The sequence below is a fragment of the Bradysia coprophila genome, chromosome IV (assembly GCF_014529535.1).
Source record: "Bradysia coprophila strain Holo2 chromosome IV, BU_Bcop_v1, whole genome shotgun sequence".
Classification (NCBI taxonomy): domain Eukaryota; kingdom Metazoa; phylum Arthropoda; class Insecta; order Diptera; family Sciaridae; genus Bradysia; species Bradysia coprophila.
The window spans coordinates 2,000,145-2,026,663 of NC_050738.1; the positions used below are offsets into that span (position 1 = coordinate 2,000,145).

At 35.4% G+C, this 26,519-nt stretch overlaps 3 protein-coding genes and 2 long non-coding RNA genes across 5 annotated transcripts in view; 4 read left to right on the forward strand and 1 right to left on the reverse strand.

Moving 5' to 3' along the window:
* The window catches only part of LOC119066093 (protein goliath), a 47,091-nt gene extending 35,723 nt beyond the window's left edge, over positions 1 to 11,368 (forward strand). The window contains exons 3-9 of the mRNA XM_037168365.1: positions 2,514 to 2,643; positions 3,137 to 3,254; positions 3,327 to 3,475; positions 3,553 to 3,649; positions 8,559 to 8,681; positions 8,826 to 8,978; positions 9,042 to 11,368. Of these exons, the coding sequence (XP_037024260.1) occupies positions 2,514 to 2,643; positions 3,137 to 3,254; positions 3,327 to 3,475; positions 3,553 to 3,649; positions 8,559 to 8,681; positions 8,826 to 8,978; positions 9,042 to 9,389 (1,118 nt within the window). The 3' untranslated portion in view covers positions 9,390 to 11,368. The remainder of the gene's footprint in view (positions 1 to 2,513; positions 2,644 to 3,136; positions 3,255 to 3,326; positions 3,476 to 3,552; positions 3,650 to 8,558; positions 8,682 to 8,825; positions 8,979 to 9,041) is intronic.
* On the reverse strand, positions 4,061 to 10,982 carry LOC119066096. The gene is made up of 3 exons (XR_005085696.1): positions 10,970 to 10,982; positions 10,197 to 10,201; positions 4,061 to 4,192 (listed from the first exon to the last, which is right to left on the reverse strand). It is a non-coding gene; the product is annotated as an uncharacterized LOC119066096 (long non-coding RNA).
* Positions 11,369 to 13,679: 2,311 nt separating the features above from the next.
* LOC119085948 lies at positions 13,680 to 17,882 on the forward strand. The gene is made up of 4 exons (XM_037196502.1): positions 13,680 to 13,851; positions 13,914 to 13,961; positions 16,804 to 17,633; positions 17,858 to 17,882. Exons 1-4 carry the CDS (start codon positions 13,786 to 13,788, stop codon positions 17,865 to 17,867), a joined length of 954 nt encoding a protein of 317 aa, XP_037052397.1. The 5' UTR covers positions 13,680 to 13,785; the 3' UTR covers positions 17,868 to 17,882.
* A 737-nt stretch (positions 17,883 to 18,619) lies between these two features.
* Positions 18,620 to 20,138, forward strand: LOC119085950. The gene is made up of 4 exons (XR_005089371.1): positions 18,620 to 19,246; positions 19,355 to 19,513; positions 19,564 to 19,740; positions 19,800 to 20,138. It is a non-coding gene; the product is annotated as an uncharacterized LOC119085950 (long non-coding RNA).
* Positions 20,139 to 20,532: 394 nt separating this feature from the next.
* Positions 20,533 to 25,118, forward strand: LOC119065980. The gene is made up of 4 exons (XM_037168188.1): positions 20,533 to 20,694; positions 24,499 to 24,657; positions 24,711 to 24,887; positions 24,942 to 25,118. The coding sequence occupies exons 1-4, from the start codon at positions 20,626 to 20,628 to the stop codon at positions 25,116 to 25,118; spliced, it is 582 nt and encodes a 193-aa protein (XP_037024083.1). The 5' UTR covers positions 20,533 to 20,625.
* Positions 25,119 to 26,519: the final 1,401 nt, after the last annotated feature.

Below are 26,519 nucleotides of genomic sequence, written 5' to 3' on the forward strand. Positions count from 1 at the left end.
GTTACATCACAAGAACATTGATTTTTCCTCCTACAATTTAGCATGCCAATTAATTGTGATGACAGAGGCAAATTGATTTTTCCTTCTACAAGTTAGCCTGACACTCTCTTAACCAATTTTAGTCCTAACGTTGATAAACCTTATTCAGCATTAAAGTGATTAGTGTATGCGAAACGTGGTACTGTTTAGTTTCACATCAGAAATTAGGACTGAAACTAGACCCGGGTGCAAATAACATCTTGCATATACCAATTTTAATCAAAATCTGTGTACAAAACGTGTGAACGCGAACACAAATTGAAATAATTTTAATCGCATTTTGTGACATTATGCGGAAAAAAAGCTTAAACTGTTACAATTTAAACAAAAAAGATTCGAACATTTCTATGGCTTTATTATCACATGTTGACCGTCAACATTAAGCCATTTTCACAAAAGTTTATGCAATCCATATTATACCGTACTTTGAATGAATAATAAAAGCAGAATTACAAGCCAACAAAGGACAATGTTAACAAAATCTTCCTTCAAAATCAGAATATTTTTATATGAAAAGTGTCTATTAAAAATACGGTAAAATATTTCAACCTTGAACTTTCACCAAGGGAAAACTCTCAATGTTTATGAATTCGTTGAGCATAGCCACAAACGCCGTTTAATGTTGTCCTCGTGATTTACTCGGAATAGATACAGCGAATAGATACTATAGCTTGCTTGAGCAATTAACTCAAATATTATATTTCCTGTTCGAACGTTACGTAACGCACACCCGATTTTCCTGTACCTTTGAAACAATTTTAATTAATTTCTGACCAAAAAAAATGTTATTCAAGAAGGGTTGAACGATAAATTTGTTGGAATAATCGCCACTCCATCTTACTGATGCCTCGAGCAATCAGCGTTCATTTATTTTATTTTTATTCAGAAAGTTGAATCGAGGGTCAGCTATCCCTGTGCAAGTTACTGAACACTGCTGAACATTCGACACAAAAGTTTTTCGAAAATAGAAAATTTATAAATCAAAGTCCAATAAAAGTTTCCGTCTAAAACGGTTAGGAAACATTGTAAGAGACATTTTAAAAACGGGGAGAATATCGCGATATAATCAATGAAAATTTCAGCAAATTTATACAAAATCTTTTACTTCAATCGTTTTAACATTCAATTTATTATATCAAACAGTGTCACCCGAACGCATTGTTTATTAAGTAGTGGTAAGGACGTTATAAAAATGTTAGGATGTCTGTTTCTTGGACATAGTTTCTCGAGAGCTACGACCAGCCAATATATTCCACTATCCTAGACTTATATTTCCTCATTATAACTCGTGACGGGCTGTAAGTCTCTACGGTTTATTTTGGTGAAAGTGTTTGATAACAGATGATACGCAGTTGCTACGCCCAGATCTTAAAGTTACGTAAACGAAATTCTAAAACCATTTCTATTCGGTATACATCGCTTCCTTGTTTCTTTTTAATTTTGTTTTCTTTTTAATGTAAAGCATTGAATTTTGGCTGATGTAACGGCACTTAAATGTTGACGATTCCAATAATAAAACCACAAAACCAGAGAGGAAAAACATCGAAACCACAAGGTTCTTTTTAAGATGGATCGTAAAACAATTTATTGAACTCACTTACATCTCGCTGTGTCGATTAAAAAATAAAATTAAGAAAATTGTTCTCAACGCCAAATTATTTTTGATTCAGAAATAAATTTTCTCACATCCAAAATTTGTTGTTGTGTGAACTGTGAATTGTTTACTTTTGATTATCCATTCCCATGTTATAATTCACCCATAAGCCAAAAAAAAAGATAAGAGAAAAATGGCCGGTCATTGATTCCACACGACCAACCTAAAAATTTATTTTGTTGACACTACAATTTAGGACACATTGATAAAACACTTCGCCAAATCTTTATTTGACGGAATTCGGTAAACAAATAATTTTTCCAATCGAATCGCTATCAGGAGAAAATATTATCAGATTTTCAGTCGAAAGACAACAAAAAATAATGAAATTTGCCTCCATCTTACACTCACAAAATAATGTTTGATAAACAAACCAGTACAACAAAATTAAAAAATTAAAAGCACTTGGAAATGACCTTTATCAATGGGCATGTAATCGGCCTTCAATTCCGAACTACAAAAACGAACAATCTTATTACAACAAAACAGAAAAAAAACCCAACAACAACAATGAGAAAATAATCTAAGCATGAGCGGATACAACATAATGTATAGTAGTATTCATTGAGTTAGACATTAACCTTTCAGAAACAGCAAGCCAAGCCGAATCTGTTACTTGATTTGGTCAAGGTATTCACATCAGATCGATACAAAATCTGGAACTTCATTTGTTGTAACATAAATTTTGCTATATAAGACGACAAGTCGGCTAGAGATCAATGCTTATTTTTGACGTCGTTGTCTATAACAGATGATCGAGAGCAAAAATTTATAAAATTAAGTGGAAATTTGTATTCTTTCTTTCTTCTTCAATTTTTAGGTGCAATAACGGCAGTGTTTACGTTCAAATGGCTTGGAGAGCAAATGGCTAGACTCATTGACGAGGGCAATGAACTCAATGCAACGATTTCCGAAGGAAGATATTCAAAAGTTGTAACAAACATTAACCGGTAAGTGCGTCTATCATCATAATTAAGTGATTATGAATCATTAAATCGGTCATATCTATGGCGAAATACTATATGTATGCGGATACATCAATGATTTAAATGTAACAGTGTACACCGTACACTGTACATAATCAGAAAGCACGACTTTAGCAAAGACTCAAACCAATTTTTTATTTCAATAAGTTCGAATTCAGTTATTGTATACCGGTATCTCGACATGAAGGTGCGAATGTTTAAGTAATTTTTGCGAATACAATTTTTAGTACAGTAAGAAGCTGCCAATACTCTTACACCACACGATTTCCGTGGAGTGTATTGATGAGGTTGCTCAATAGTCATTGATGATGCCAGGATACATTACCGGAAATTGCGTCAATTAACCACCAAATCATTATTTCAGTTTAAATGAACTATCGTACCGCAGATAGTTTACTTGAAAATATTGATATCAACCATACACCTCACATTGTTCGTTTTATTTCTCATTATTTAGAACATCTGTGCTGTTCGTATCAGTATCGTTTATCGTCCTCATGATAATTTCCCTGGTATGGCTGGTATTTTACTATGTACAGCGTTTCCGATACCTTCAAACGAAAGATCGAAAATCGGTAAGTTTTTTGTTCGTTTTTCAATAAAAATTCAAATTCAAAAATTTTCTCTCTCTATATCCATCACATCAGCGACAACTCTGCAGCGTAGCAAAACGGATAATCGCAAAAATTCCAACGAAAAACATCAAATCCGACGATAAAGAAATCGAGAATGATTGTTGTGCCATCTGCATAGAAATATACAAAGTGACGGATCTAATTAGAATGTTACCGTGTCGGTAGGTGCTGCTTTCTGATCAAAGAAAATATTGTTGTTTTGGAAATGGAATTCTTAACAAAATTGAAAATCTTTCAGCCATGAGTTCCACAAAAACTGCATAGATCCATGGCTACTGGAACATCGTACGTGCCCGATGTGCAAAATGGACATTCTTCGACACTATGGCTTTGTGGTGGGTCAAAATCAAAGTTCTATTAATGCACCTCCTGCTTCAAATTCAATAAATAACAGTAGCAGTAATAATGGTAGACTGAATACAATTAGTTCTAGCGCTGATTCAGACAGTCCCAGTCAAAGTAGACAAGTGACGGATGTTTGATTTCATAGTTGCGGTGATGGTTGATCCTCTGATTTATTTAGTTTTAATGTTAGCAGGTAGCAGGTTATATAGAGATAGAGTGAGAGAGAAAGGTTAAGATTCTGCGTTAACATATGGAAACAAACTATTACTGTGGATGTCAATGTCGGACGCTCTTCCAGCGATGATTAGTAGAACTTCACTGTAGAATCGCACACGTATTGTCAATCGTACCAGATTTTTGATATTCCTGCCAAATATTGTGTTAGACTTTGAAGGAACGAATATGACTGTTGTAGTCCCCCAATTTAATTATTTTATTTTTTTGTTATTTTATTTAGTCTACGTACGTATACTATCCCGGCGTATTAGCTTCAACGCTCGTCATTTACTTAATTTATTTAGAAGAGCGATGTGCTATGTTGACCTGGGCAGTTTTGTGACGAATCTTTTATTGAGATGAGAAAAATTCAATTTCTTTATTAGAAAAATGTGAATCTTGTTCAATAGTTTGTAAGTGTTACATAAACAGACTGTTGTGCTCAAAGAAAATGGATTATTGTCCATCGTAAGACATATTTTGCTGTAAATAAAACATTGTTGAACGGTTGAAGATGCTTGTCTATCCATTCGACTGCTTCAGCCATAGACGTTTGTCTTTGAAATTACATTTTCATCTTTTTACTCGTTATTTCGTCCCACAATTTTTACCTCTTTTACGGGAAACTAAGTACAGTCACAGGTCCTACGATTTCTGCAGAAACCTCAAGAAAGTCCAGGATTTCCCGTAATTTCGACAATAGAACAAGAAGGGTCATGTTTCCTAGTATTTAAAGATTAATTCCCGACGATTTCGCGCAAAACTAAAGAAATCACAAGAATTCGGAAATTCCTACCACAAGTCGTTCAGCAACACAATTTACGCGTTGCTAGTAAAACTTGGAACGCATCAGGTTTGTTCCAATCTCCATCCGAAACAGTTGATTCAGAGCAACCTGAAATCGGATAGTCGTTTACCATGCCAATTCTGCAATGGCTCAGGTCAACTCACGTTCCAGGTTCGGGTCGATTTGATCTGTTTTCCGAGCTTTATTTGCAAGTTCTCTGTTTTGTTGTTTGGCATCAACCAAGTCGATGGAAAGTAAAAATTTAAAAAGAAATTCTCGACCGTTAATTTTCGTACATCATCGTTGAAGCCGAAGCGCCATCGCACACATATTTTCAGTGTCGAAAATTCGAAGAACGTCAGTTAAGCATCGACTCGGCATTCGCTTTAGCTAAAAAAGATTATTTGTTATTGTGACGAAATGTTGTGCTATTTGTAAGATGCGATTACTACGCTCGAAGTAGGAGGAATTATAGTTCATTTCATTGTCAAAAGGAAAAAAGATAATTAGCTTAGTCCTTAGTCGTCGTCAATATGTCGTCAGTGTTTTTAGGAGAAAATTGATTTAGAAACTCTAGTCCATAGATAACCTTTTAGAAACGGCTAGTAATCGGTTATTTGAAGTAAAATTAATGTTAAAATTGATGAAGTAAAAGATTTTGGATCTAAAACTAGAAATTAGTTGAAGCAAATGAAGTAATAGATTTTATGATTGCGATTGCCGTTTGTAAAAGGTTCATTAAATAATTTTGTCGATTTGTGTTTCAAAAGGAAATGATTTATAATTACGCACACAATTACTGTGATATAAGTTTAAAATATTGAGAAGAAGTAAAAAAAAGAGAAAAAAAAATTGGAAATTACCAAATCAACATTAGTTAAAAGTTGAGACAAAATTGTTGTAATTTTACTAATAAACAAATTGATGTAATGCACCCGCTTTGCACATTTACAAAATGGTTCTTTTTATTGATAATTATTTTTCGTTTAACTTTTTGTTATAATTTGTACTAGTCGGTCTATTGGGGTTGAATGCAGTCAATAACCTGTGTCATCTTAGATATTCATTTTGTCAATAACACAAACACTTTTTCTTTATTTATTTTTTTATTATAATTTTAACTCTGTCATTCTCTCAGTTCACTGTTTTCAAACATATTTTTCATTATTTTTTTCCAAAATCGACAACACTAAGAATTAAGAAGGAAAAATGGTCAACGGATGTTGTGGTCAAATCCTGATTAAAAGTTCTCTTAGATAAAATTTTCCTGTAGAGTACTTTGAGCGTATGGAGCCAACTCAACAACAAGACCCCGGTTTAATATAAACTTGTCAAAAAATGCATTCTTATGTCAGGCTTGGCATATGGTTTAAAGTCGAGTTGACAGCTTACGATCAAAATGCCTTATATTGCTTTTTAGACCAGTACGAAGTAGTAGTGGTATTGCTTTTACTGAGGCTTTTACTTTCATGTTTCTAACACCCAGAACATCCGGAATTCACACTGTCTCCACTTGTCCTATCTGACCTACGACCTGACCACATTTTTAATTTTTCCTGATTGACTATGTCATATTCAGACCTTTTCGATTTTGTTTTGACAAAGGACATTCCTACGAAAATAATGTATTCGCACCAAACTAGGTACGCACAGGTCATCTGCAAATCATATCCTTTATTACGTTCGATGGCGCTGAACGTGTTTACAATTCCAAACTGTAATGTCCCCATTTTACCATTTCATACATTTCGAGTCTCTTTAAAAAAAAAAGAAAGTTCTCTACAATACCTTTACGTGCTTCGGCACCGAACATCGTTCATTTCATCAATGAAGCAATTGTTTCTGAGCCCTCAGCTTGTAAAATATTGTGCGTAACATGGATAAAAGATGGAAAGTAACGTTTTCGATTGGTTATTGACCTCAGCTTCGCCTCGGATCAACATACTTCACGAAAAATGTACTTTTCAACTTTTCCGTCCGTTGAACGTAAATATCTATTTCTCATGAAAAAAAATCGATTTTTTTTTGGAATATCTGTACCAATTTCTATTAAAACAAACTTCGATTCGTTCAACAAGAGCTTTATATGCTTGCTATGTCATGTCATTCAGAGCCGGTTCATTGTCTTTCAATGACTTGGGGACGATTTTCTGATTTTTTCTAGTGATTTCGCCCCTTTGTATGAAAAGTTGCATACGCATCTCTCTTGGACGATTGATTTTAGGCTATTTCGCGAGTTTTAGCCCGAACGAAGTGACGTAAATAACTAATGTTGTACAATGAGACCCTCAATTGGACCACTAGTAACTTGTATACCATCAGTAATACATAATTATGTACAGGTCGTACAGAGAAGCCCCCATTTTGAAAACGTACATTTGCTTGGTAAATGTGCAATATCGCGGAATGTTATGAAAAAGAACAGAAATATATTTTGTTATTGTTTCCAGCCATTTATCAATTTATCAATAGGAAATTTCAATATACTTTGGAATGACTAACTTGTATAACAATTTAGATTTTTACTTTTAATTTTTAATTCTTTTTTTTTGTTTAGATTTAATTTATATTTTTTATTTTAAGGAAAATATATTAGAAATCGCCAAAAAAAACATCGAGCGACTTTTTATTTTCATTTAATTTATCCGCTCGGATGAAAATTCATTTTTACAGATTTCAGTTACAGGTGCTAGTTGTACACCATTTTTCAAATCTTGACAATTTTTTCTACAGAAAACTGAAACATTTTCCGAATTTAATAAAATTGATGTCGACCACATTTGTGTCTAAGTTTGCTTCCAATGTCAATGTCAAGCTGGTTCGCAAATAACAACACACTGCTCATACGTCTTCATGGGGATGGTAGTGCCATATAAGCACGAATAAGCAGTATGATTGATTCGTTGAGCCAGCTGATTAAACATTACTTAGCAAGAAATTTGGTTGACATTAACTGTATTCGGCATTAATATCTATCTGAAAGTGTATTTTCGTCCGAACATTGCTATTTTATCGGATTTGATTGCGGTATTAACCTTTACTTTTTACCATCGTCAAAAAGACACTAAGCGGATCATTTCTTTCACAGACCGTTCATTAAGTTCACAACACAAAAAACATCATTTTTTTCAGACCGTAACCCTTCTCCTTGTCCAAAAAATTCTGTGACACGAATCGAAATTTTCTCGTCCACTGTGAAATTATCGAACGGTAGCATTCATTAGCTATCGTAAATTGAAAATTGTGCTTGAACTGTGCCTTTGTAGAATGTAGAAGCATTTTGGGGCGGACAATTTTCATTAGGATGCGTTAGGAATATCAATGTGTTGATATTTGCAATTGAATTTGACTTATTCTAAAAATTGTTAAGTTAAAAAGTAACAGATTCGGTATTTCAAGCACTTGAAGCAAAGGAAGTAAAAGAAGTAAAATGTGCCACACCTTCCATTTCTCGAATTTTAAAACATTCAATGCAAGAAGGAACTCATTCTAAGAATAAAGCTTTAGTCAAAATAACATGTTCAAAGGAGACTGATTAGGCTCGTATTATCATACCATGAACAGCACACAGAGCGCCGTGCGTCACTCTAGTATAATCAATGGTACATTCCTTGTCTGGCTTGGGTTATTTTTAACTAAATGTTTCCTTCAACACCATAGACCTGTTTCGTACATAGACTGGAATTCTACCATTTTACCATAATCCTTCGATGATTTCACTTTGGAACAAGTAAAGTCTGATTTAGTCGTAGGAATGAGTTGAAGATTTGATTTACTCGCCCTTTATTGTTCGTTTCGATTCACCCAGCAATTTTCACGCACAATTGAAAATGCCACCACCCAAAGATGTTTAAATCATTTTTGTCTTCATTTTAATTTAATTCGAAATTCCTTAGTTTACTGGAAGTCAAGAAAGTATTCTCCAGTTGGATTTAGACACCGAAGAAGAGACAAACGGAGACGAAAATATTCGTGGCCGTGGAATGAGTCCAACATTTATCATTCAACTAGACAATGAGGTAAGAGTCTTAACTGGATCTTCGCAGAGTTACGTGAATATATTCAAAACTATAGTTTAGTGTTTGTCGGATGCTTTGACTGTTTCCGCACATAGACATTGTAATATTAATAACGAAACAAAACTATTCCCCACCATTCCACAGCACATGCGACGCTCATCTGTCGAGTCAATGGTGTCAATGCAACGTGGAGATGCAATAGTTAACAATGAATCTGATGATGCGATGAAAGAAAAACATTCCGAATGTTCGCACAACAAGCATTCAGCTTGTGAAGATGATGACCGATACAACAAGGTAATAGAGATCTTAAGTGTGCCAAGACCCGTCGCCTTACCCATTATTTATTTGTCATTTTAGATCCGAGAATCAATTAGCCTTCCGTGCACACTTCGAAAATGCAAAGGATCCGAATCGTGTCGTGGCAGCAACAATTGCTACGTGTGGGCGATGGACTTCGAGCAGTTAAGCAAACGTATGGACAAATTGGAGAAAGGTTGCCCGAAATCGAAAACGTTGTGCACTGATGCTAAGGGCAGCGACAATGAATGTCTGTTGGCGGACCGAACATACTGTTCCACCGAAGACATCAGCAGTCCGGAACATCAATCAACAAGTCATGGTAGTAGACCAGCCAAAGAATTGACAAGTGTAAGATCATCGAGTGTTTCTGGAGCAGCGACGACGTCTCAGCCGGATCTACAGTAGAATGAATCGCTGCTAATATGGTGGGACGAGAACGCAAAATTGGATTGAACTTTTGTGATTGTTGGTGTAGTGATCAACAATTGCAACGAAAAGCGAACGTGAATTTGTCGTTTATTAGATGTCGCTTTGCATCAGAACATTCCGATGACGACTTCACGTACACTTTAATTCGTTGTATCTCTGCAGTCACAAACTTGTCTTCATTCCAATGGATGTTTAGGCATGAAGCTAGTGCGAGTATTACATGTTTATAATCAACTTAATGGCTATGATGTAGATACACGATCTAAAACAAAATTATTTAGAGTTTAGAGTACAGCGAAAAACAAGGAACTTATCTCACTTAAACAAATATCGTTAAATTAAAAAGAAGAAGAAAAAAATTACCAAGACTGAAAAAAAAAACGAGAGCTAAAATTAATGAATGTGTCGTACTTCGCGAATCGAACGGTCATCATTAGGACAAAAAGTGTGAGCAAAATGAATCTCCCAATTTTATGATGTAGTCTGGCGAGACGATTCGATCAATTTCCTTTTGCTATATTTATCACCATTGTAGATAGGTGCAGTTACATGACCCACACACTCGCAGTAAGGTGAGGACCATCACGAGTTGATGTGGTTTATATTTGTAGATTATCATCAAGTGAAGAGCAAGATAAAAATTTGTGACACCTTGAACGATAAAGCGATGTCATTTCCAACAAAAACGCAGAACTTGAAAATCTAGTCCTTCAAATGTTAAACGAAATATTTGATCTGGAAATACTGACTACAACAACTTCTAAATCAGAAAGCTGTGTGTACTTATGCTCGTCCATGCTTTTAATTGTAGAGAACCTAAAGAGTAAGATAGAGGACACAGCCGCCTTTACAGAAAATATTTAAAATCTTCCGCAAAAAAGCTTTCATCTCTATCACCGTAGCAAAACAGACAATCAGTATAATTCGTACAAATTCGACAAAATTCAAAATTCGCCTTTTTACCGCTGACTAAGCCAAGATCTGAGAATATTTGCATGCTTAGTTACAATTTTTTATGTAATTTTCGTTAGCTCTTCTTGAAACGGTCTCTATATATGTCACGAATATGTTGGAAAGTGAGAAGAATCTGAGAACGAACTGGAACGCCAATGCAAATTGAACGGATATGCTTTTCAACTGTTATTACCTTCGATTTGAGCGGTAATTACTCCGAGAATCTTTGCGAGCGAATTCTTCACATGCAAAGAGAACAAAGAGAACGACTCGACATTTTAGTCACCTATTTAGAGGCAACATTCTCATTTCTCTACACCTTCAGTCGTAGATGCGTAAACATTGTGACTTATCTTTGATTAACAAAATCTGAATTCCCCTTAGAATACTTGATAAAATACCGATAGAACGATAAACACTAACCGCAGTTAAGCTAAAAATTTGATGAATTTAAATAAAAATGATCGAAAAACGGACCCAGACCACATTATATTCCCATAAATATCTTAAATATCTCAACAAAACTATAAATAACCGAAACATAGACATTATACAAATTTCGAAACAACAAATCAAAGAAAAATATTTAAATTAACAAAAACAGACAAATCGATTTAGTAAAAAAAAACTTATCTTCCAAAATGACAGAAAAATTCTTATGCAATTGAAAAATAAATGAAACAAAAAAAAAGAAAATTATCCGAGAGTCTAGTTGATAAGCTTTAGTTCGGAAAGAAAATTATTTGTAGAAAATTTACGCCAAAGAAAATTTTACCTGTTTCTTTAGTTGTTGTCGTTGGACAATGACAAAAAAACAATCTTAAAAATTATTTTTTTTTAATTATTAGGCGCTTGCATAATTGATACGAATAACATTTAAAAAAAATATTTTATGTTTGATGGCATAGCGAAACCGGGAAGCTAAAAGTATTAGGTATATATGATGTGATATCGATTAATTGTAAACATTTTAAACATTAAATTAAACTGCAATTCATAAATTCAAAGTGTTTTTTGTTGTCATTAGGTCTCCTCAAGGGTAGGTCATAATCGAGTAGTCACAGTGAACCAGGGCCTTGATTCCTAAATTTTTTTATAATTTTCCAAAAATTTACCTTAGACTTTTCTCGGTAAATTTTGGTGAATCCACGCCATTAGTCATATAAATTTATACGTTAGAGAGAGCTTTTTTCTCCTTTGTTACGATCTGTCTGTTTTTTTATTTTGCGATTTTGTATGGAAATGAAAACTAAAATTGAGATATCTTTGCTATTTTAAGTGGTTTTTCATATTTTTTGGAACAAAATCTTTTAAAGTGTGTTTGGAATCGATTGACATTAACAAAATAATAAAATAGAAAAAATATTTTCACACAAGCTGTTAATGTCAATCGATTCCAAACACATTTTAAAACATTTTGGTCCAAAAAAATATGAAAAACCACTTAAAACAGCAAAGATATCTCAATTTTAGTTTTCATTTCCATACTAAATCGCAAAATAGAAAAACTGACAGATCGTAACAAAGGAGAAAAAGCTCTCTCTGACGTATAAATTTATACGACTAATGGCGTGGATTAAGTAAATGTTTGGTACATTTGGGTAATTTGGGTCAGAAAATTGAGTAAACAGATTTACCAATAATATGCTCCGCATTGAACATGATGAGTAATTAAACGAAGAATACACACACACAAGAGAGAGCGTAAAATAAGATACTTAAATGACATTGAGCATGAGCAAAATTAACTCTAAATCTACATGAAATGGCTTCACAATTTATTCCTGTGCAAAGTGCTGGCGCCCATTAGGTTTATTCTGCTATAACAGTTTCGATTCGAAATGGAAAATAATAAGAAAGTGTTCTGCCGTGTTCAGCTAAAACAACGTTTAACATTTGTAGCCTTTAGAAGTAGTTGCAAAAGTTGTTGCAAAAAACATTTTCCGTTTACAGATTTTGCAACTACTTTTGCAACTACTTCAGCCGGCTCCCAGCCTTTCGAAGTAGTTGCGAAAGTTGTTGCAAGAAACATTTTCCTTTTACAAATTTTGCAACTTCTTTTGCAACAACTTCAGGAGGGTAACATTTGTATCAGCTTTTAAAGTACTTTCGAAAACTTTAAGCTTTAGTATTCTACGAAATATTTCAATCTTCCAATAGAATCCACAAAAAGCTCAAAGCTTCCGAAAGTTCTCCAAAACACACAAATACCGTGATACCGCCTATGTGTAGAAGTGCCACACCCAAACAAAGGCTTATCATTCGTTGAACGGGAACCAAAATGTTGAGCTTAAGACGAACAAAATTAATTGACTGGGCATATGGTAGTCCAACTTCTCAAGCAATATCCTCTCTAGCAAGCAAACTCTCATAAAAAAATCGAATAAGGGTTTGAGAAACTCTGTTTCTAAGACTTAAAGTGAACAGACTCACGAATCGTAAACAAATATCAGAGTTTCACAAACGTCTTTACCACCTTAATAAATGTAGTTTGTTTGCTAGAGATGGTATTGTCTCAAGTCGTTTCGAACATATCTACGAAAGTAGTTATCATTAAAACATAATTTGAAAGGTATTTCCAATGACTACGAAACAAAAGTTTATGAAAATCGGTTAGTGTTGACGCGAGGTAGAGTTCGAAGTATGATGTGTACTTTGCACATACTCTCGTAATTATGTTATAGATTTCGCACTATTGATACGTTTTAACTCACACCAAGAAAGCATAACTCCTGTTTTAACGAAAGAAATGCTGACATTCCAACCAACCAAACCTTTTCTAAGTTATTGCTAGTTGCAATGCTTTGCCACTACACCCATATCGAGAAAATTATTTATAACCTGAACAGGTAGTGGCAAAAGTACTATCAACATAAGGAGACTAGTCATAGTTTCATGCATGTGAAAAATGTAACTAACACAAAGTTATATCTTATTTGATCGACTCTAATAGGTTTTTCGGGTCAATATACTGCATACAAACGCTGAATGCTATCACCTACAACAATTCAACAAGAATGTTCATTGAAGTAGGAACTTGCGTCACATTTATCTGTTTGAGGGCTTCTGACTGATATAAATAATATGCAAAAGCAAGCCAATTGTAAAAATATTATCTCATACACGCACTAAAACTAAAGCTGGTGCCGAATCAGCAATAATACACAAGTAGAGTGTGTTTGTTGATCAGCTGGTGAAGTTCAGCTGTTGCTGATTCGGCACAAGCCGTTACTTTAGTGCGTGTATATCTTATCTTTGAATTTTAGAATTTGCGATAAGGTCTAGTGATTAGATGTCGTCCCTTACAGTGAATTGAATGTGTCATAATATATTTCACAAGTCACATATAGCTTGGATTACGCTTTTAGTCGTAGAAGTTATTATTAGGAGTCAACGCTAAGAAATAAGTCTTAAAGTAATGTTACGAATATGTTTCAAAAATGCTATTATCATTGTTCTGATTCTTCAGTGCTCAATTTCAAAAGTAAGAAATACAAAAATTAATGTCAAATGTCTGATATTGACAATTATATTTTTAACTTTTAGGGCGAAGATCAATTTTCGAAACCCGATTTGGCTCCGTCTACAAATGATGTAAGTTTCACACACTAATACTGTGTAAATAAATGATTTCTGCATTTTCTATAGAAAAGACATTTTGCGCAAATGACATAAATTATAAGTCAACTTATATAGTGACACACCATTAAGCGTACCGTCTTTTTCTAAATCTCTTATTTTTTGAGTCCACTTTGTTCAAAGCACTGACAGTGCTTTGCTTTGTTCCTTACATTCGACATTTTTCTTACATATATTTAATTTAGAACTAAATGGCTGTCTGTGATACATCAGATTCAATTCTTGGGGATTCAGTTCTCCAGAATTTGGGGGATTGCACCGCCAAGGCACCTAGCAGGGGTAATAGATCATTTTCATTTCTTTTTTCTTAATGTCATTGCAAAATTTGCCAATAAGCAAAGCACCTAGCAGGGTAGTAGAGATTTTTACACGTCAAATAGAGTAGTATTTTCATACCAATAATACCATTAGCAGCCTTAATAAAATTACCATTATTGCCATGGCATTAAGAAATAAAAGTTATGGAAATATTCGCATACTTCGATTAAAGTACTACTTTAATGTTTTCTATTACCCTGCTAGGTGCTTTGCAATAAGGTATTATTGGTATCAAAATAGTGCTCTCCTTGATGTGGTAAAACCTCTATTACCCTGCTAGGTGCTTATGCACAGCTTGTTGGTTCAATTTATTTCTTGTCATCAGTTTAACAAAATTCTTAGAATTCGATGCTGAACGTAAATAATGCATTTAATGCTTGCATTATCAAGCTTTTTTTACAGAATATTTGTAAATTGTTTTCTGTGAAAATTGATAAGTGTTTTAGCTTAAGATACAGCGGAAAATTTTTTCATATGTACATTAATACTCATCGTTACTTTGAATGACAAAAGTTAATATTTGTTCTTACACTTGTTTGTGCAAATGATTCTGATTTTATTTTATTTTTGTCACGGCAGATTAAAGTAAACCAGGCAGGAGCGCTTGATTTCACTAGAGACCTGAATTATCTACAGCCTTTGTGCTTTGCGAATAAAAATTTTCAATTTATGTCAGTGTTCATTTGAGTTCATTTTCATACAGTGTATTAGGTCACTTATTTGACGTTTCAAAAATGAACCGCTACTGCCTGGTTTATTTTACTCTGCCGTGTTGACGTCTATTGGTTATAAAAACAATAATTTCGTCGATTTCCGTACTCATGATTAGATATTTTTATGTAAATGATCTAATTTGTGGAGTAAGGTTAAATTCTGTTTTTAATACGAAACAAAAAGTCCTAAGCTAATGCATCTGCACCTGCGGAACCTACTAATGTTGAAGAAAAATAACACCCAGAAAAATTGATGCAAATATGTAGATTAAGGAATTTGTTTATGAATTGTCCCAGTGCCGAACTGGCCCTATGGGAGTTCGGGAGATTCCCGAATGGCCTTTTGAATTTTGTATGGATAAAAAGCGACGAAGGGTCTTTCGAAAAATTTCTTCATACAACGCCCGAAGGGCTTTTTGAGCCAGTCTGGCAATGTATTGTCCGTTGTTAAGTGGATCGCCACCGGTTTCTGGTGGATTTTGAATTTTGTTTTTTGCATGTTATTGACAATTTCAAGATATTTCAATTGGGATGTTACGCTGATCACTTGATGAAAAAGGACTCTACCTAGCACAAATTAAAGACCTTGGACATATGTCCGAGACGGGATTGACGGGATGGCTCAGTGGTTACGTACTAGCCTTCCACCAAAATGATCCGGGTTCGATTCCCGTGACAGACAAATTCCGCATGGAATTTTTCTAGCGATTATATCGCATTGGTAACGTCCTTAGTTCACTCAAGCTTCATAATTTGGGTAGTTGCGGTGTGTTTGGTGGCTGCAACGATGTACACACTGAATGAATCGTATGACGTAACCCAAATACGATGAATTTGTGTACATATGTCTAGCCTACATTAAGGCGAGATATCAATTTCGCACCTAACTTTCCTCAGAGAGTAATTACATACTTCGAGGCGTGGTTCGGAAGTCACGTAAAGCCGGTGGTCCAGACTGAACTTGTTATTGGCTGTAAAAGGCTGTTAGAACGGTCTCAAAACCAACAAATAAATAAATAAATATGTTTGACATTTCAATGTGGGCAACATAGAGAAATTTAATTTCAAACCCCATCGAAACCCCGTGCTTCCATCTACACTACATTAAAAACACATGCCGAGCGAGCCAATCTTAATCTACAGGTTATGCCATCTCAGGATTAATCACGAAAAATAGTTTCAACATTTTGTTTTAGCCAAGTTGATTTTGCGTACATTTTGCGATGTCGGTTTTACTGATTTCAGTGTCACTCATCTCCGTAAATGGCATAGCCTGTTCTTTCATAACCTTGGTATGAATGTTGATGCAAAGTGTTTTAATTCGGCGTTATTAGGCCACGAAGTATATTGTGTGACTCGAACTGTAATTGTGACACATCTTGCACTCGATGTCATAAGTAAGTATTATACACTGTGCATAACATACTATTGTGATTGTTTATACTATCCTTACCTGGTGACCCTATTGTATACGATGAACGAAGCAACACTATACACACGGCAGAGTAAAAAAAACCAGGCAGTAGCGGTTCATTTTCGAAACGTCAAATAACAGACCTAACACACTGTATGAAAATGAACTCAAATGAAGACTGACATAAATTGAAAAATTGTATTCGCAAAAAATGTATTGCTACTAGGTTACTCAGGTCCTCAGTCAAAGTAGCGCTCCTGCCTGGTTAAATTTACTCTGTCGTGCTATACACTATTACTACGTGAAGTCTTCTCCTTCAAAAATATCATATTTACGTTTCGTTTAATTACAGAGTGTAGAGCAACCATCTCAACCATTATTTTCATCCCCCGAACCAGTAATGTCGAACCGGAACATCGTTAATATTTGCGACAACAATTTGTGGAAAATTGCTTGCTCAGTTTATGAAAGAACCGCAAGTACCGAGCTTCTTGTTTCACATTCCATGTTTTGCTTCGGTTCATCCTCATTCAGTTACAGTTCAACAACATTGAACACCATGTGTGAATCAATAAAAGAGTCTACAAATATGTATAACAACTACTTGTGGATAGGATCTTGTGCGGTTTATAAGGAAACGTCATCCTCACAACTTCTTGTCGCACATACTATGTCCGCTTTCCGATTAAATTCATTTTCATATGATTCAATCACATTGAACGCTATCTGTGATGCAAATGGACCATCACCGGTGACAAGTGCCAATATTTGTGATACTACATGGACAACTGCTTGTGCAATTCACCAACGGACATTTGACGCACGGCCTCTTGTTTCATATGCAATGAGAGCGTTTAATTTGGGTTCATTCTCATACAATGAAAATACATTGAACATTATGTGCAAATCAGGAATTTTTGAACATTTAAATGAAAATTGTCATAATTCATGGAAAGTTGCTTGTGCACTTTATGAGGAAACAAATAATTCAAATGTTCTTGTTTCACATATAATGTCGACGTACCAACTGAATTCATTTTCACATAGTGAAAACACGTTGAAAACTATTTGTAATTCAATAATTGAAACTATTGAAACGAATGCTGCCGTTCCAGTAAAAAGAATGACATTTTGCCTATTGACTATGGTTGTACTATTACCCCTTTTTCTGATGAGGGAATATATTGGTTAGTGCAATACCCTCTCTCTTATCGAAAATCGAATTGGAGTGTAAAATAAGTTTAAGAAACTCTGTTTCTTCATAAGACCTAAAGTGAACAGACTCACGAATCGTAAACAAGTATCAGAGTTTCACAAACGTCTTTACCACCTTAATAAATGCAAAGCATGTAAACACAGTGTTTATATAATTTGAATAAGTGTAGTAGTTTGCTTGCCAGAGAGGGTATTGGTTAGTGATATAAGTAACATTGTCTAAACATATTTCATAGTTTCCATTAAGTACTTACTGATTAAAAATGTTATTTCTGAATATATTCCAATTTTATTTTTAGAGTATTGCCTTCGACGCCTCAAGAGAGAGCCTAAAGTTCCAACGGATCTTCAGCATCGTTAGCACATTCTGGACTGCGTCTGAGCCCACCCTGGCGAAGAAGAAAAATACTAAAGATGTGAAGATGTTTTGTAGCTAGAAGTCTTAGTACAGAATGTCAATTCTATCTTTTTTTCATTACACCAACTACGAAAGTTGTAATTTTCGCTTCCCGAATGAGATGCGAAAGTATAAAAATTCAACTCTCAGTTAGCCACGACATCACAAGAGGTGCGAAAATACTTTCGCCTCCCAACAGAGGAGCAAAAGTACTTTCGCCCCTCAAACGAGGATGCGAAAGTAAATGACAGCAACAACATGTGTTCCGTCTGGTGTCGTTGTGATCACTGTGATTGTTGTGATAGAAAAGAACGTTGCCAATAATTTATAAATTTTTCTTTTACCAGGGGGCTGCCGCCCCCTGGACCCCCGCATATTTCAACCTATTTCGGTAAATTTCATCAGTTGAAACATTATAAGGAAGCTCAAATTACAATTTTCGTAGTTGTTGTAATGAAAAGTTGTGTGGATCACATGGCACGACGTAAAAAAATTCAACCTGTGCGATTGCCGCCCTGGCCTTCGGCCACGGGCTGCAAACTTCGCACACGGTTGAATTTTTTTACTTTCGTCCCTTGTGATCCAAATAACCATTCCTTAACCCCTCAACAGCTAGAAGGAAAATCTTGTGTGAATTTGTGAAATCTTCAACTAATCGAAATTAAAGCCATCTCTCGATTGTAATGGTTGATGGTTTGACAGAATCGTCTTTCAATTCTAAGAATTTCGTGGAACAACACATGCTTATCGCAGCAACTCGTTGCGATCTCTTAGGTTTCATCACAGCACTGCTGCTAGCATGAAAACTGAATTGACAAGTGTCAAATTTGGAGGCTTTAATGATACGAGCTGCCGCTAAGGATTGTTTGTATTGTATGTTTTAACTCATACAATGAAAGTAAAGTCATCTATCTGCACAGCCTACTCTGATTTCATCAGCCTCCTAATATTTTGTATGTTCATGCTAGAAGCAGAGCTGTGGTTTCATCCAAAATAATTTCCGTTTGGTCTTTTAATTTACTACAAAAATTGACTTTTAATGATAAGCCGAAAAACGATTAGATCAAAATTGATTTCATCATTCGTTTCAGTGTGCTATTACCATTCCATTGAAATGGCCGTGCCACGTTTATTTTTCATTTTTCTATATGTAACAACGGCAACAATGAGCGTTAGGGCAAAGGTTTGTAGTAGAACGAGCTGAAGCTTTGTTTTACCAAATTTCTGGACCAGTCTTCACAATCAATTTACTTGATTGTGAGCGGCTACTTATGAAATTTCAACATTCCAGTCATTCTATGAAACTGTACTAACGAGCGCTTACTGCAAAATATTGGATCCCCATATCGTGTACAACTACACTTGCATTCACAAACATGTCAATGGAACAATGAGTGTAGTGACACAGGATATTACCTTTCAACCTGGTGTCGTTCTCAATAACTATTACGTAAGTGGGAGAATTCCGAGAGTAGAAAATTTATTGGTTCCTCTTTATAGGTGAGAATTCAATTAAACCGTCAATTCGGCAAAACGTTTCGACCTTTTATGATAAATGCCGAAGTAGATTTGTGCGCTCTATCAAAGAATAATTCGATCCAATCGCTGATAACGAAAGTAATCGATCTGAAGGACCGGACACAATACGGCAGTTGGTATCACCCGTGTCCTGTTTCGGTAATTTTTTTTGTCCAAGGTCACAAATTAAGAAAAGTTGCTCACTCTCAAACCTGTAGGGAAGAAGATATGAAATTGATGTACCTATGGATTCTAAAAAAATACCTGCTGTGGCCGGGAATGGAGGTTATCGATTAGATTTGATCGGTTTCACCTTTGTGGGCGGCGTGAAAAAAGAGTTCCGTTTAACACATCTATTCGGAGAGTGTCGTTTAAAATCAAAAAGAGGCTCCTAGCCTATTGCTTTTCGATTTGGATGCTTTCAGTACTACTGAATCAGTAGTAAAAGTGTTAAGTGTAGTAGGATTAACAGTTAATTATCCTTTAATTTAAATAGATAAAAAAAAAATGTTTTTGTGTGTTGTGGCGTTTCTTTTGTGTGTGAAGTCACCGAAGACACCTAAATCCTTATTTAAGTCCCTGGAGAGTATATTAGGTAAAAAAGTTTATGAAAATCGGTTAATGACACGAGCCAGAGTCCCTGGAGTGCGACTCAAACTTGCTACTCGGCCATAGAATGATCGAATGATGGTAGTTCCTCGAGTCAATTTTCATCAAAAACGAATAAATAATTGGTTGCAAACGGAAATTACGCTATGGATTTCACACTATAGGTATAAGTGAGGTATGCGTTTTGCAATAGGTTTGCATTTCGGACCAGGCATGCTAAACGTTTCGAACAAGGTATACTTGAAAAGTACATTAGGTGAATACGTAGATGCTTATCCAGCAGCTCGCTCCGAGTTCAACTGGTTTCATTCAAAATCATTTCCTCTTGGTCTTTTAATTTACAACAAAAATTGACTATTAATGATCAGCTGAAGAACATTTAGATCGAAGTGAATATCATCATTCGTTTCAGTTTGCTATTACCATTCCATCGACATGGCCATGCCACGTTTATATTTCATTTTTCTTTGTGTAACAACGGCAACAATAAACGTTGGAGCAAAGGTTTGTAGTAGAACGAGCTGAAGCTTTGTTTTACCAAATTTCTGGGCCAGTCTTCACAATCAATTTACTTGATTGTGAGCGGCTACTTATGAAATTTCAACATTCCAGTCATTCTATGAATCTGTACTAACGAGCGCTTACTGCAAAATATTGGATCCACAAATTGTGTACAACTACACTTGCATTCACAAACATATCAATGGAACAATGAGTGTACTGACACAGGACGTTACCTTTCAACCTGGTGTCGTTCTCGATAACTATTACGTAAGTGGGAGAATTCCGAGAGTAAAAACTTTATTGGTTCCGTTTATAGGTGAGAATTCAATTAAACCGTAAATTCGGCAAAACGTTTCGACCTTTTATGATAAATGCCGAAGTAGATTTGTGCACTCTTTCAAAGAATAATTCGATCCAATCGCTGATAACGAAAGTAATCGATCTAAAGGACCGGCCACAATACGGCAATTGGTATCACCCATGTCCTGTTTCGGTAATTTTTTTTGTCCAAGGTCACAGATTAAGAAAAATTGCTCACTATCAAACCTGCAGGGAAGAAGATATGAAATTGCTGTACCTATTGATGCTAAAAAAATACCTGCTGTGGCCGGGAATGGAGATTATCGATTAGATTTGGTCGGTTTCACCTTTGTGGACGGCGTGAAAAAAGAGTTCCGTCTAATACATCTCTTCGGAGGGTGTCGCCTAAAATCAAATAGAGGCTTCTAGCCTATTCCTATTCGATTTGGTGGCGTTCAATAGTAAAAGTGTTAAGTATAGTAGGATTAAGAGATAATTATCCTTTAATTTAAATAGATAAAAAAATGTTTTTGTGTGTTTTGGCGTTTCTTTTGTATGTGAAGTCACATCTCACTAATAGTTAGTCAACATGCTATCACGTTCACACAAAATGTAAATCACGTCTGTACGTTTTTCTCATTGCGGCCAAAATTAGCCAAATAAATGATCAATCATATCATAACTACTTGTTATCGTTAAAATTAATACTTACATTCGTTGGAGGTGTGCGCTCGAATATCTTCGTGTGAAAATTATTCCACTCGCTGCGCTTCGCTGCGCTTCGCTCAACTCGTTCCAAAGATATTCACGCTGATGCTGACAAGACTCACTTTTGAAAGTTTCTACTTTTGGATTGTGATGATGGAACTTGGTTGTCTATTAAAAAGACTTATCGACTTAGATAGAATGAGATTATCATTTGTGTGGGCCAAGGCGAGAATCCGAAACAATCTTTCTGAAAGGACAGGGGCGCCGACTTGTGTTTTGGTTGTTGGGTGCGAGATCTCTGTACAGTGATTTTCACGATAGCGAATCTAGCAACTTAATTTAATATCAAGAGAAAGTGCAACACCTGGTTCTCAGTGATTTGTAAATCTAACAGAGAAATATGTATTCTCCCATCGTAGTAATAATATAGTCGAGAAATGTAAAGCTAAGAACAAACTATAACAAAAGGGCGCATGAGTGCGTACAGAGGTTTTCCTTTAAGAAATTGCCTGTCTAAACCGAACCAAAAACTCAAGTTTTCCAGCAGAACATCATAAAATAAGGCTACATTCGTCCAAATAGATAGAGTTCGCCAAAAAACTAAAATGAAGTGATCGTATTGCAATCAAGATTGAGTCAATAATGTCTAAGTCGTACTTGTACATACTTCTTCATGAAAATATTACGGAATAACTACATTTACTTACTTTTGTTCAAGCCTTCTTTTGACAATCTAGCTTCATTTTATATAATATTTTGGTGGAAAATTTGAGTTGAAATTTCCGGTTTTTCATCTCTATTCTGGACATTAGAGAAAAATTGCTCGTATTCATGTTTTCCATTTTTTATGCAACTGTCGTCTAATGGTCGGAGTGGTTCAGATAAAGTAAAACTTGAATCGGAATCTCATTTACCTGATCTTAACAGGGTGGCTTCCGGTTAAAGAAAATGAAACTGACCTGAAAAAATCAGGTTGGCTCGAAAGTAGTTTCAGGTTGACTTCCATTTTGACAACAAGTCAAAAAGTTAACATTTCAGGTTTCAGCTTATATTTACAAGTCGTACTCGTACCCAATCCAGGTCGCCCTCGCCCTGACCAAAAGTCCTGACATACTATTTCTTTTTCATGCTTCGGGGCCGAAAATGAGGGCAATTTTTCGAATTTTCTCGGGTTTCCGGCCCTCTGCATGAAAACTCACATGTGCACCTGTTTGGGACGGTTGATTTAAGGCACTTTCGCTTGTAAGCCTCACTTCGTTTGGCCTACAATCCGCGAAATTGCCTAAAATCAATCGTCCAAAACAGGTACACAAATGACTATTTCATGCTTGCTATGGGAATCGAAAGTAAAAATGTCAATTTTGAGGGGCGAAAGTAAACATTTTTCTACTTTCGGTTCCCATAGCAAGCATGAAAAACTCAATACGTCACATGGAAAAGTACTTTCGGACCTTTGTTCCAGTGACGTAAATGACTATTTCTACAAAAGTATTCTTCATAGCCTTTGTCATATTCCTCGTATGATTTTATTTTTAAACATATCGTCTGTAATATAGATGACTATTTCTGCACGTTTCTTCTCGGTTCAACATTAGGAAAGTGCTGAAGTGGAACACCAAACTAAGACAAAACTAATACAAAAACTACAATTCCAGACAACTCACACAGAAACGTTATTATTATTGCTTGTGAAGGTCCGAAAAATGTCTGAAGGCTTTTTTTGTTTCAATTCAGAAACAGTGGCAATAATGTTAGTTTATTTAATTAAGAAAAATATCAAATATCTGTTGGGTGCTACGCACCCAACGAATCTTCGTGTCGGGTGCTTGAGCACCCAACGCCACCTAGAAGTCGGCGCCCCTGTGAAAGGACTTAGAATATGCAATTTCCTGCACATCTAGTCTTCAACAATGTTTTTAAGAAAGAGGTACTAGAGAGAGAGTAACGTGGGTTAAAAATGGCAGGCCGCAGAGTGGAGATGATGCTTTTATGAATCTATAGAACACGATTAGAGCTAGAAGTTTCCGTCAAACTCTTTTGCTAGACCTGCGACGGAAGGTCTTGAGTAGAAAAATCTGAGAAGTTGCGACTACACCAAAGAAATCCTTATTTTAGTCCCTGGAGAGTACTAGGTAAAAAAGTTTATGAAAATCGGTTAATAACGCGAGCCAGAGTCCCTGTAGTGCGACTCAAACTTGCTACTCGGTCATAGAATGATAGTGGTGTAGTTCCTCGAGTCAGTTTTCGTCAAATTTAACGTATAAATAATTGGTTGCAAACGGAAATTACGCTATGGATTTCACACTAGGTATAAGTGAGGTATGCGTTTTGCAATAAGTTTGCATTTCGGACCAGGCATGCTAAACGTATACTTGAAAAGTACACTAGGTGAATACGCAGATGCTTATCCAGCAACGCGCTCCGAGTTCAACTGGTTTCATTCAAAATCATTTCCTCTTGCTCTTTTAATTTACAACAAAAATTGACTTTTAATGATCAGCTGAACAAGTTTAGATCGAAAAACGATTAGATCAAAATGAATTTCATCATTCGTTTCAGTTTGCTAATACCATTCCATCGACATGGTCATGCCACGTTTATATTTCATTTTTCTATGTGTAACAACGGCAACAATAAACGTTGGAGCAAAGGTTTGTGATAGGACAAGTTGAATTTTTTTTATTAATAAAACTATGGAAAAGTCCCTCCAATCAATTTACCTGATTTCACCTTAGACTAAATAGATATTTAGTCTAAGAATCGCACCCGGCAAATTATGAAATTTCAACATTCCAGTCATTCTACGAGTCTGTACCAAAGGACTCTGTCTGCAAAATATTGGATCCACAAATTGTGTACAACTATACTTGCATAAACAAACATATCAATCAAACACTGAGTGTACTGACACAGGACATTACCTTTCAACCTGGTGTCGTTCTCGATAACTATCACGTAAGTGGAAGAAATCCGAGAAACAGTGAAAACTTTATTGGTTCCGTTTATAGGTGAGAATTCAATTAAATCGTAAATTCGGCAAAACGTTTCGACCTTTTATGATAAATGCCGAACAAGATTTTTGCGCTCTTTCAAAGGATAATTCAATCCAATCGCTGGTAACGAAAATGTTAGATCTAAAGGAGAGGAAACAATACGGCAATTGGTATCACCCGTGTCCTGTTTCGGTAACTCTGTTGTTAGAAATTAATAAGAAAAGTTGCTCACCTTCAAATATCTAGGGAAGAAGATATGAAATTGATGCACCCATGGATTCCAACAAAATACCTGCTGTAGCGGTGAATGGAGGCTATCGATTAGATGTGATCGGTTTCACCTTTATAGACGGCGTGAAAAAAGAGTTTCGTCTTACACATCACTTCGGAGAGTATCGCTTAAAATCAAATAGAGGCTCCTAACCTCCCTTTAAGTGAAAAAAGGGTTAAAATAACATTTCGCAGAGGATCTATAGTTAATTATCCTTCACTTTAAATTGATAAACCAATGTTTTTTTTGTGTTTTTACGATTCTTTTATGTGTGAAGTCCGTTAAAAACCACGTCTGTACGTTTCCCTCGTTGCGGCCTAAATAGGCCAAATAAACAAGTCTTATCATAACTCGGTGTACGCTCTTATATCTTCGTGTAACAATTATTCCACTCGCTTCGCTAGGCTCCACTCGTTTCACAGAGATTCACACTGATGCTGTCATGAGTCACTTAAAAGGTGGTAAGATATATAAGTTTCACAATGAAGGACATAAACCCATCGAAAGCAGGATGACTACGAGATTCGTAAAAATCTAATGCAGACAAACTTTACAACTATAACAGAAAATCATTTTAGATTAACTCTTAATTCTTTAATGAATGAAAAAATAAGCCCAAACGCAAAAAAAAAATGTAGCCTAATATAAATGGTTATACATTCGTAGATCTGACAAAATCAAGGTGTATGCTGAACAGTATAGAGTCACTCTGAGTGATATACACGCTATCTATTGCTATTCGACGAAACTAGCAATCAAGTTTGAGTTAGTGTTTTAATGGTGTTTTTCTATGATAAGTTTATTTGGCTTTTCGTTTATTTAACATAAAATCGTCCAGCGGGGGTTTGCTACATGAAAATAAACAATTTTTTATTCCCTTGACTGAAAGTCATGGGTCTTATGGATGATAAACACCCTAAAATGTTTGTCACACAATGTTTACTACTATGATTGAAAATGCATGAATGTATGACCAAAAACCTTAAATACAGAAAATGTTTGTCACACTTTGATGATTCCTTGATAACACGATAACTTGACTAATTCTCAACGGACTTCCAAAAACTTTTTTTTAATCGACGGGGAATTGAATTCCTGAGGTTAAGTTCGAAGATGGGCTATGACGGTCGGGTGATCTTAGAGATATTCCCAAAAGAATTCTTGTCTCGTCCCTTGATAACACGATAACTCGAGTAGTTTTCAACGGATTTCCAAAAACTTTTTTTTATTTCACGGGGAATTAAATTCCTCAGGTTAAATTCGAAGATGGGTCGTAACGGATGGGTGATATTAGAGATATTCCCAAAAGAATTTTTGTCTTGTCGCTTGATTCCACGATAACTCGAGTAGTGTTCGATGGATTTCCAAAAACTTTTTTTTAATCGACAGCGAATTAAATTGATGAGGTTAAGTTCGATGATGGGTCGTAACGGTCTGGTGATCTTAGAGATATTCCCAAAAGAATTCTTGTCTCGTCCCCGTCCCCTGATAACACGATAACTTAAGTAATTCTCAACGGATTTCCAAAAACTTTGTTTTAATCGACGGGGAAT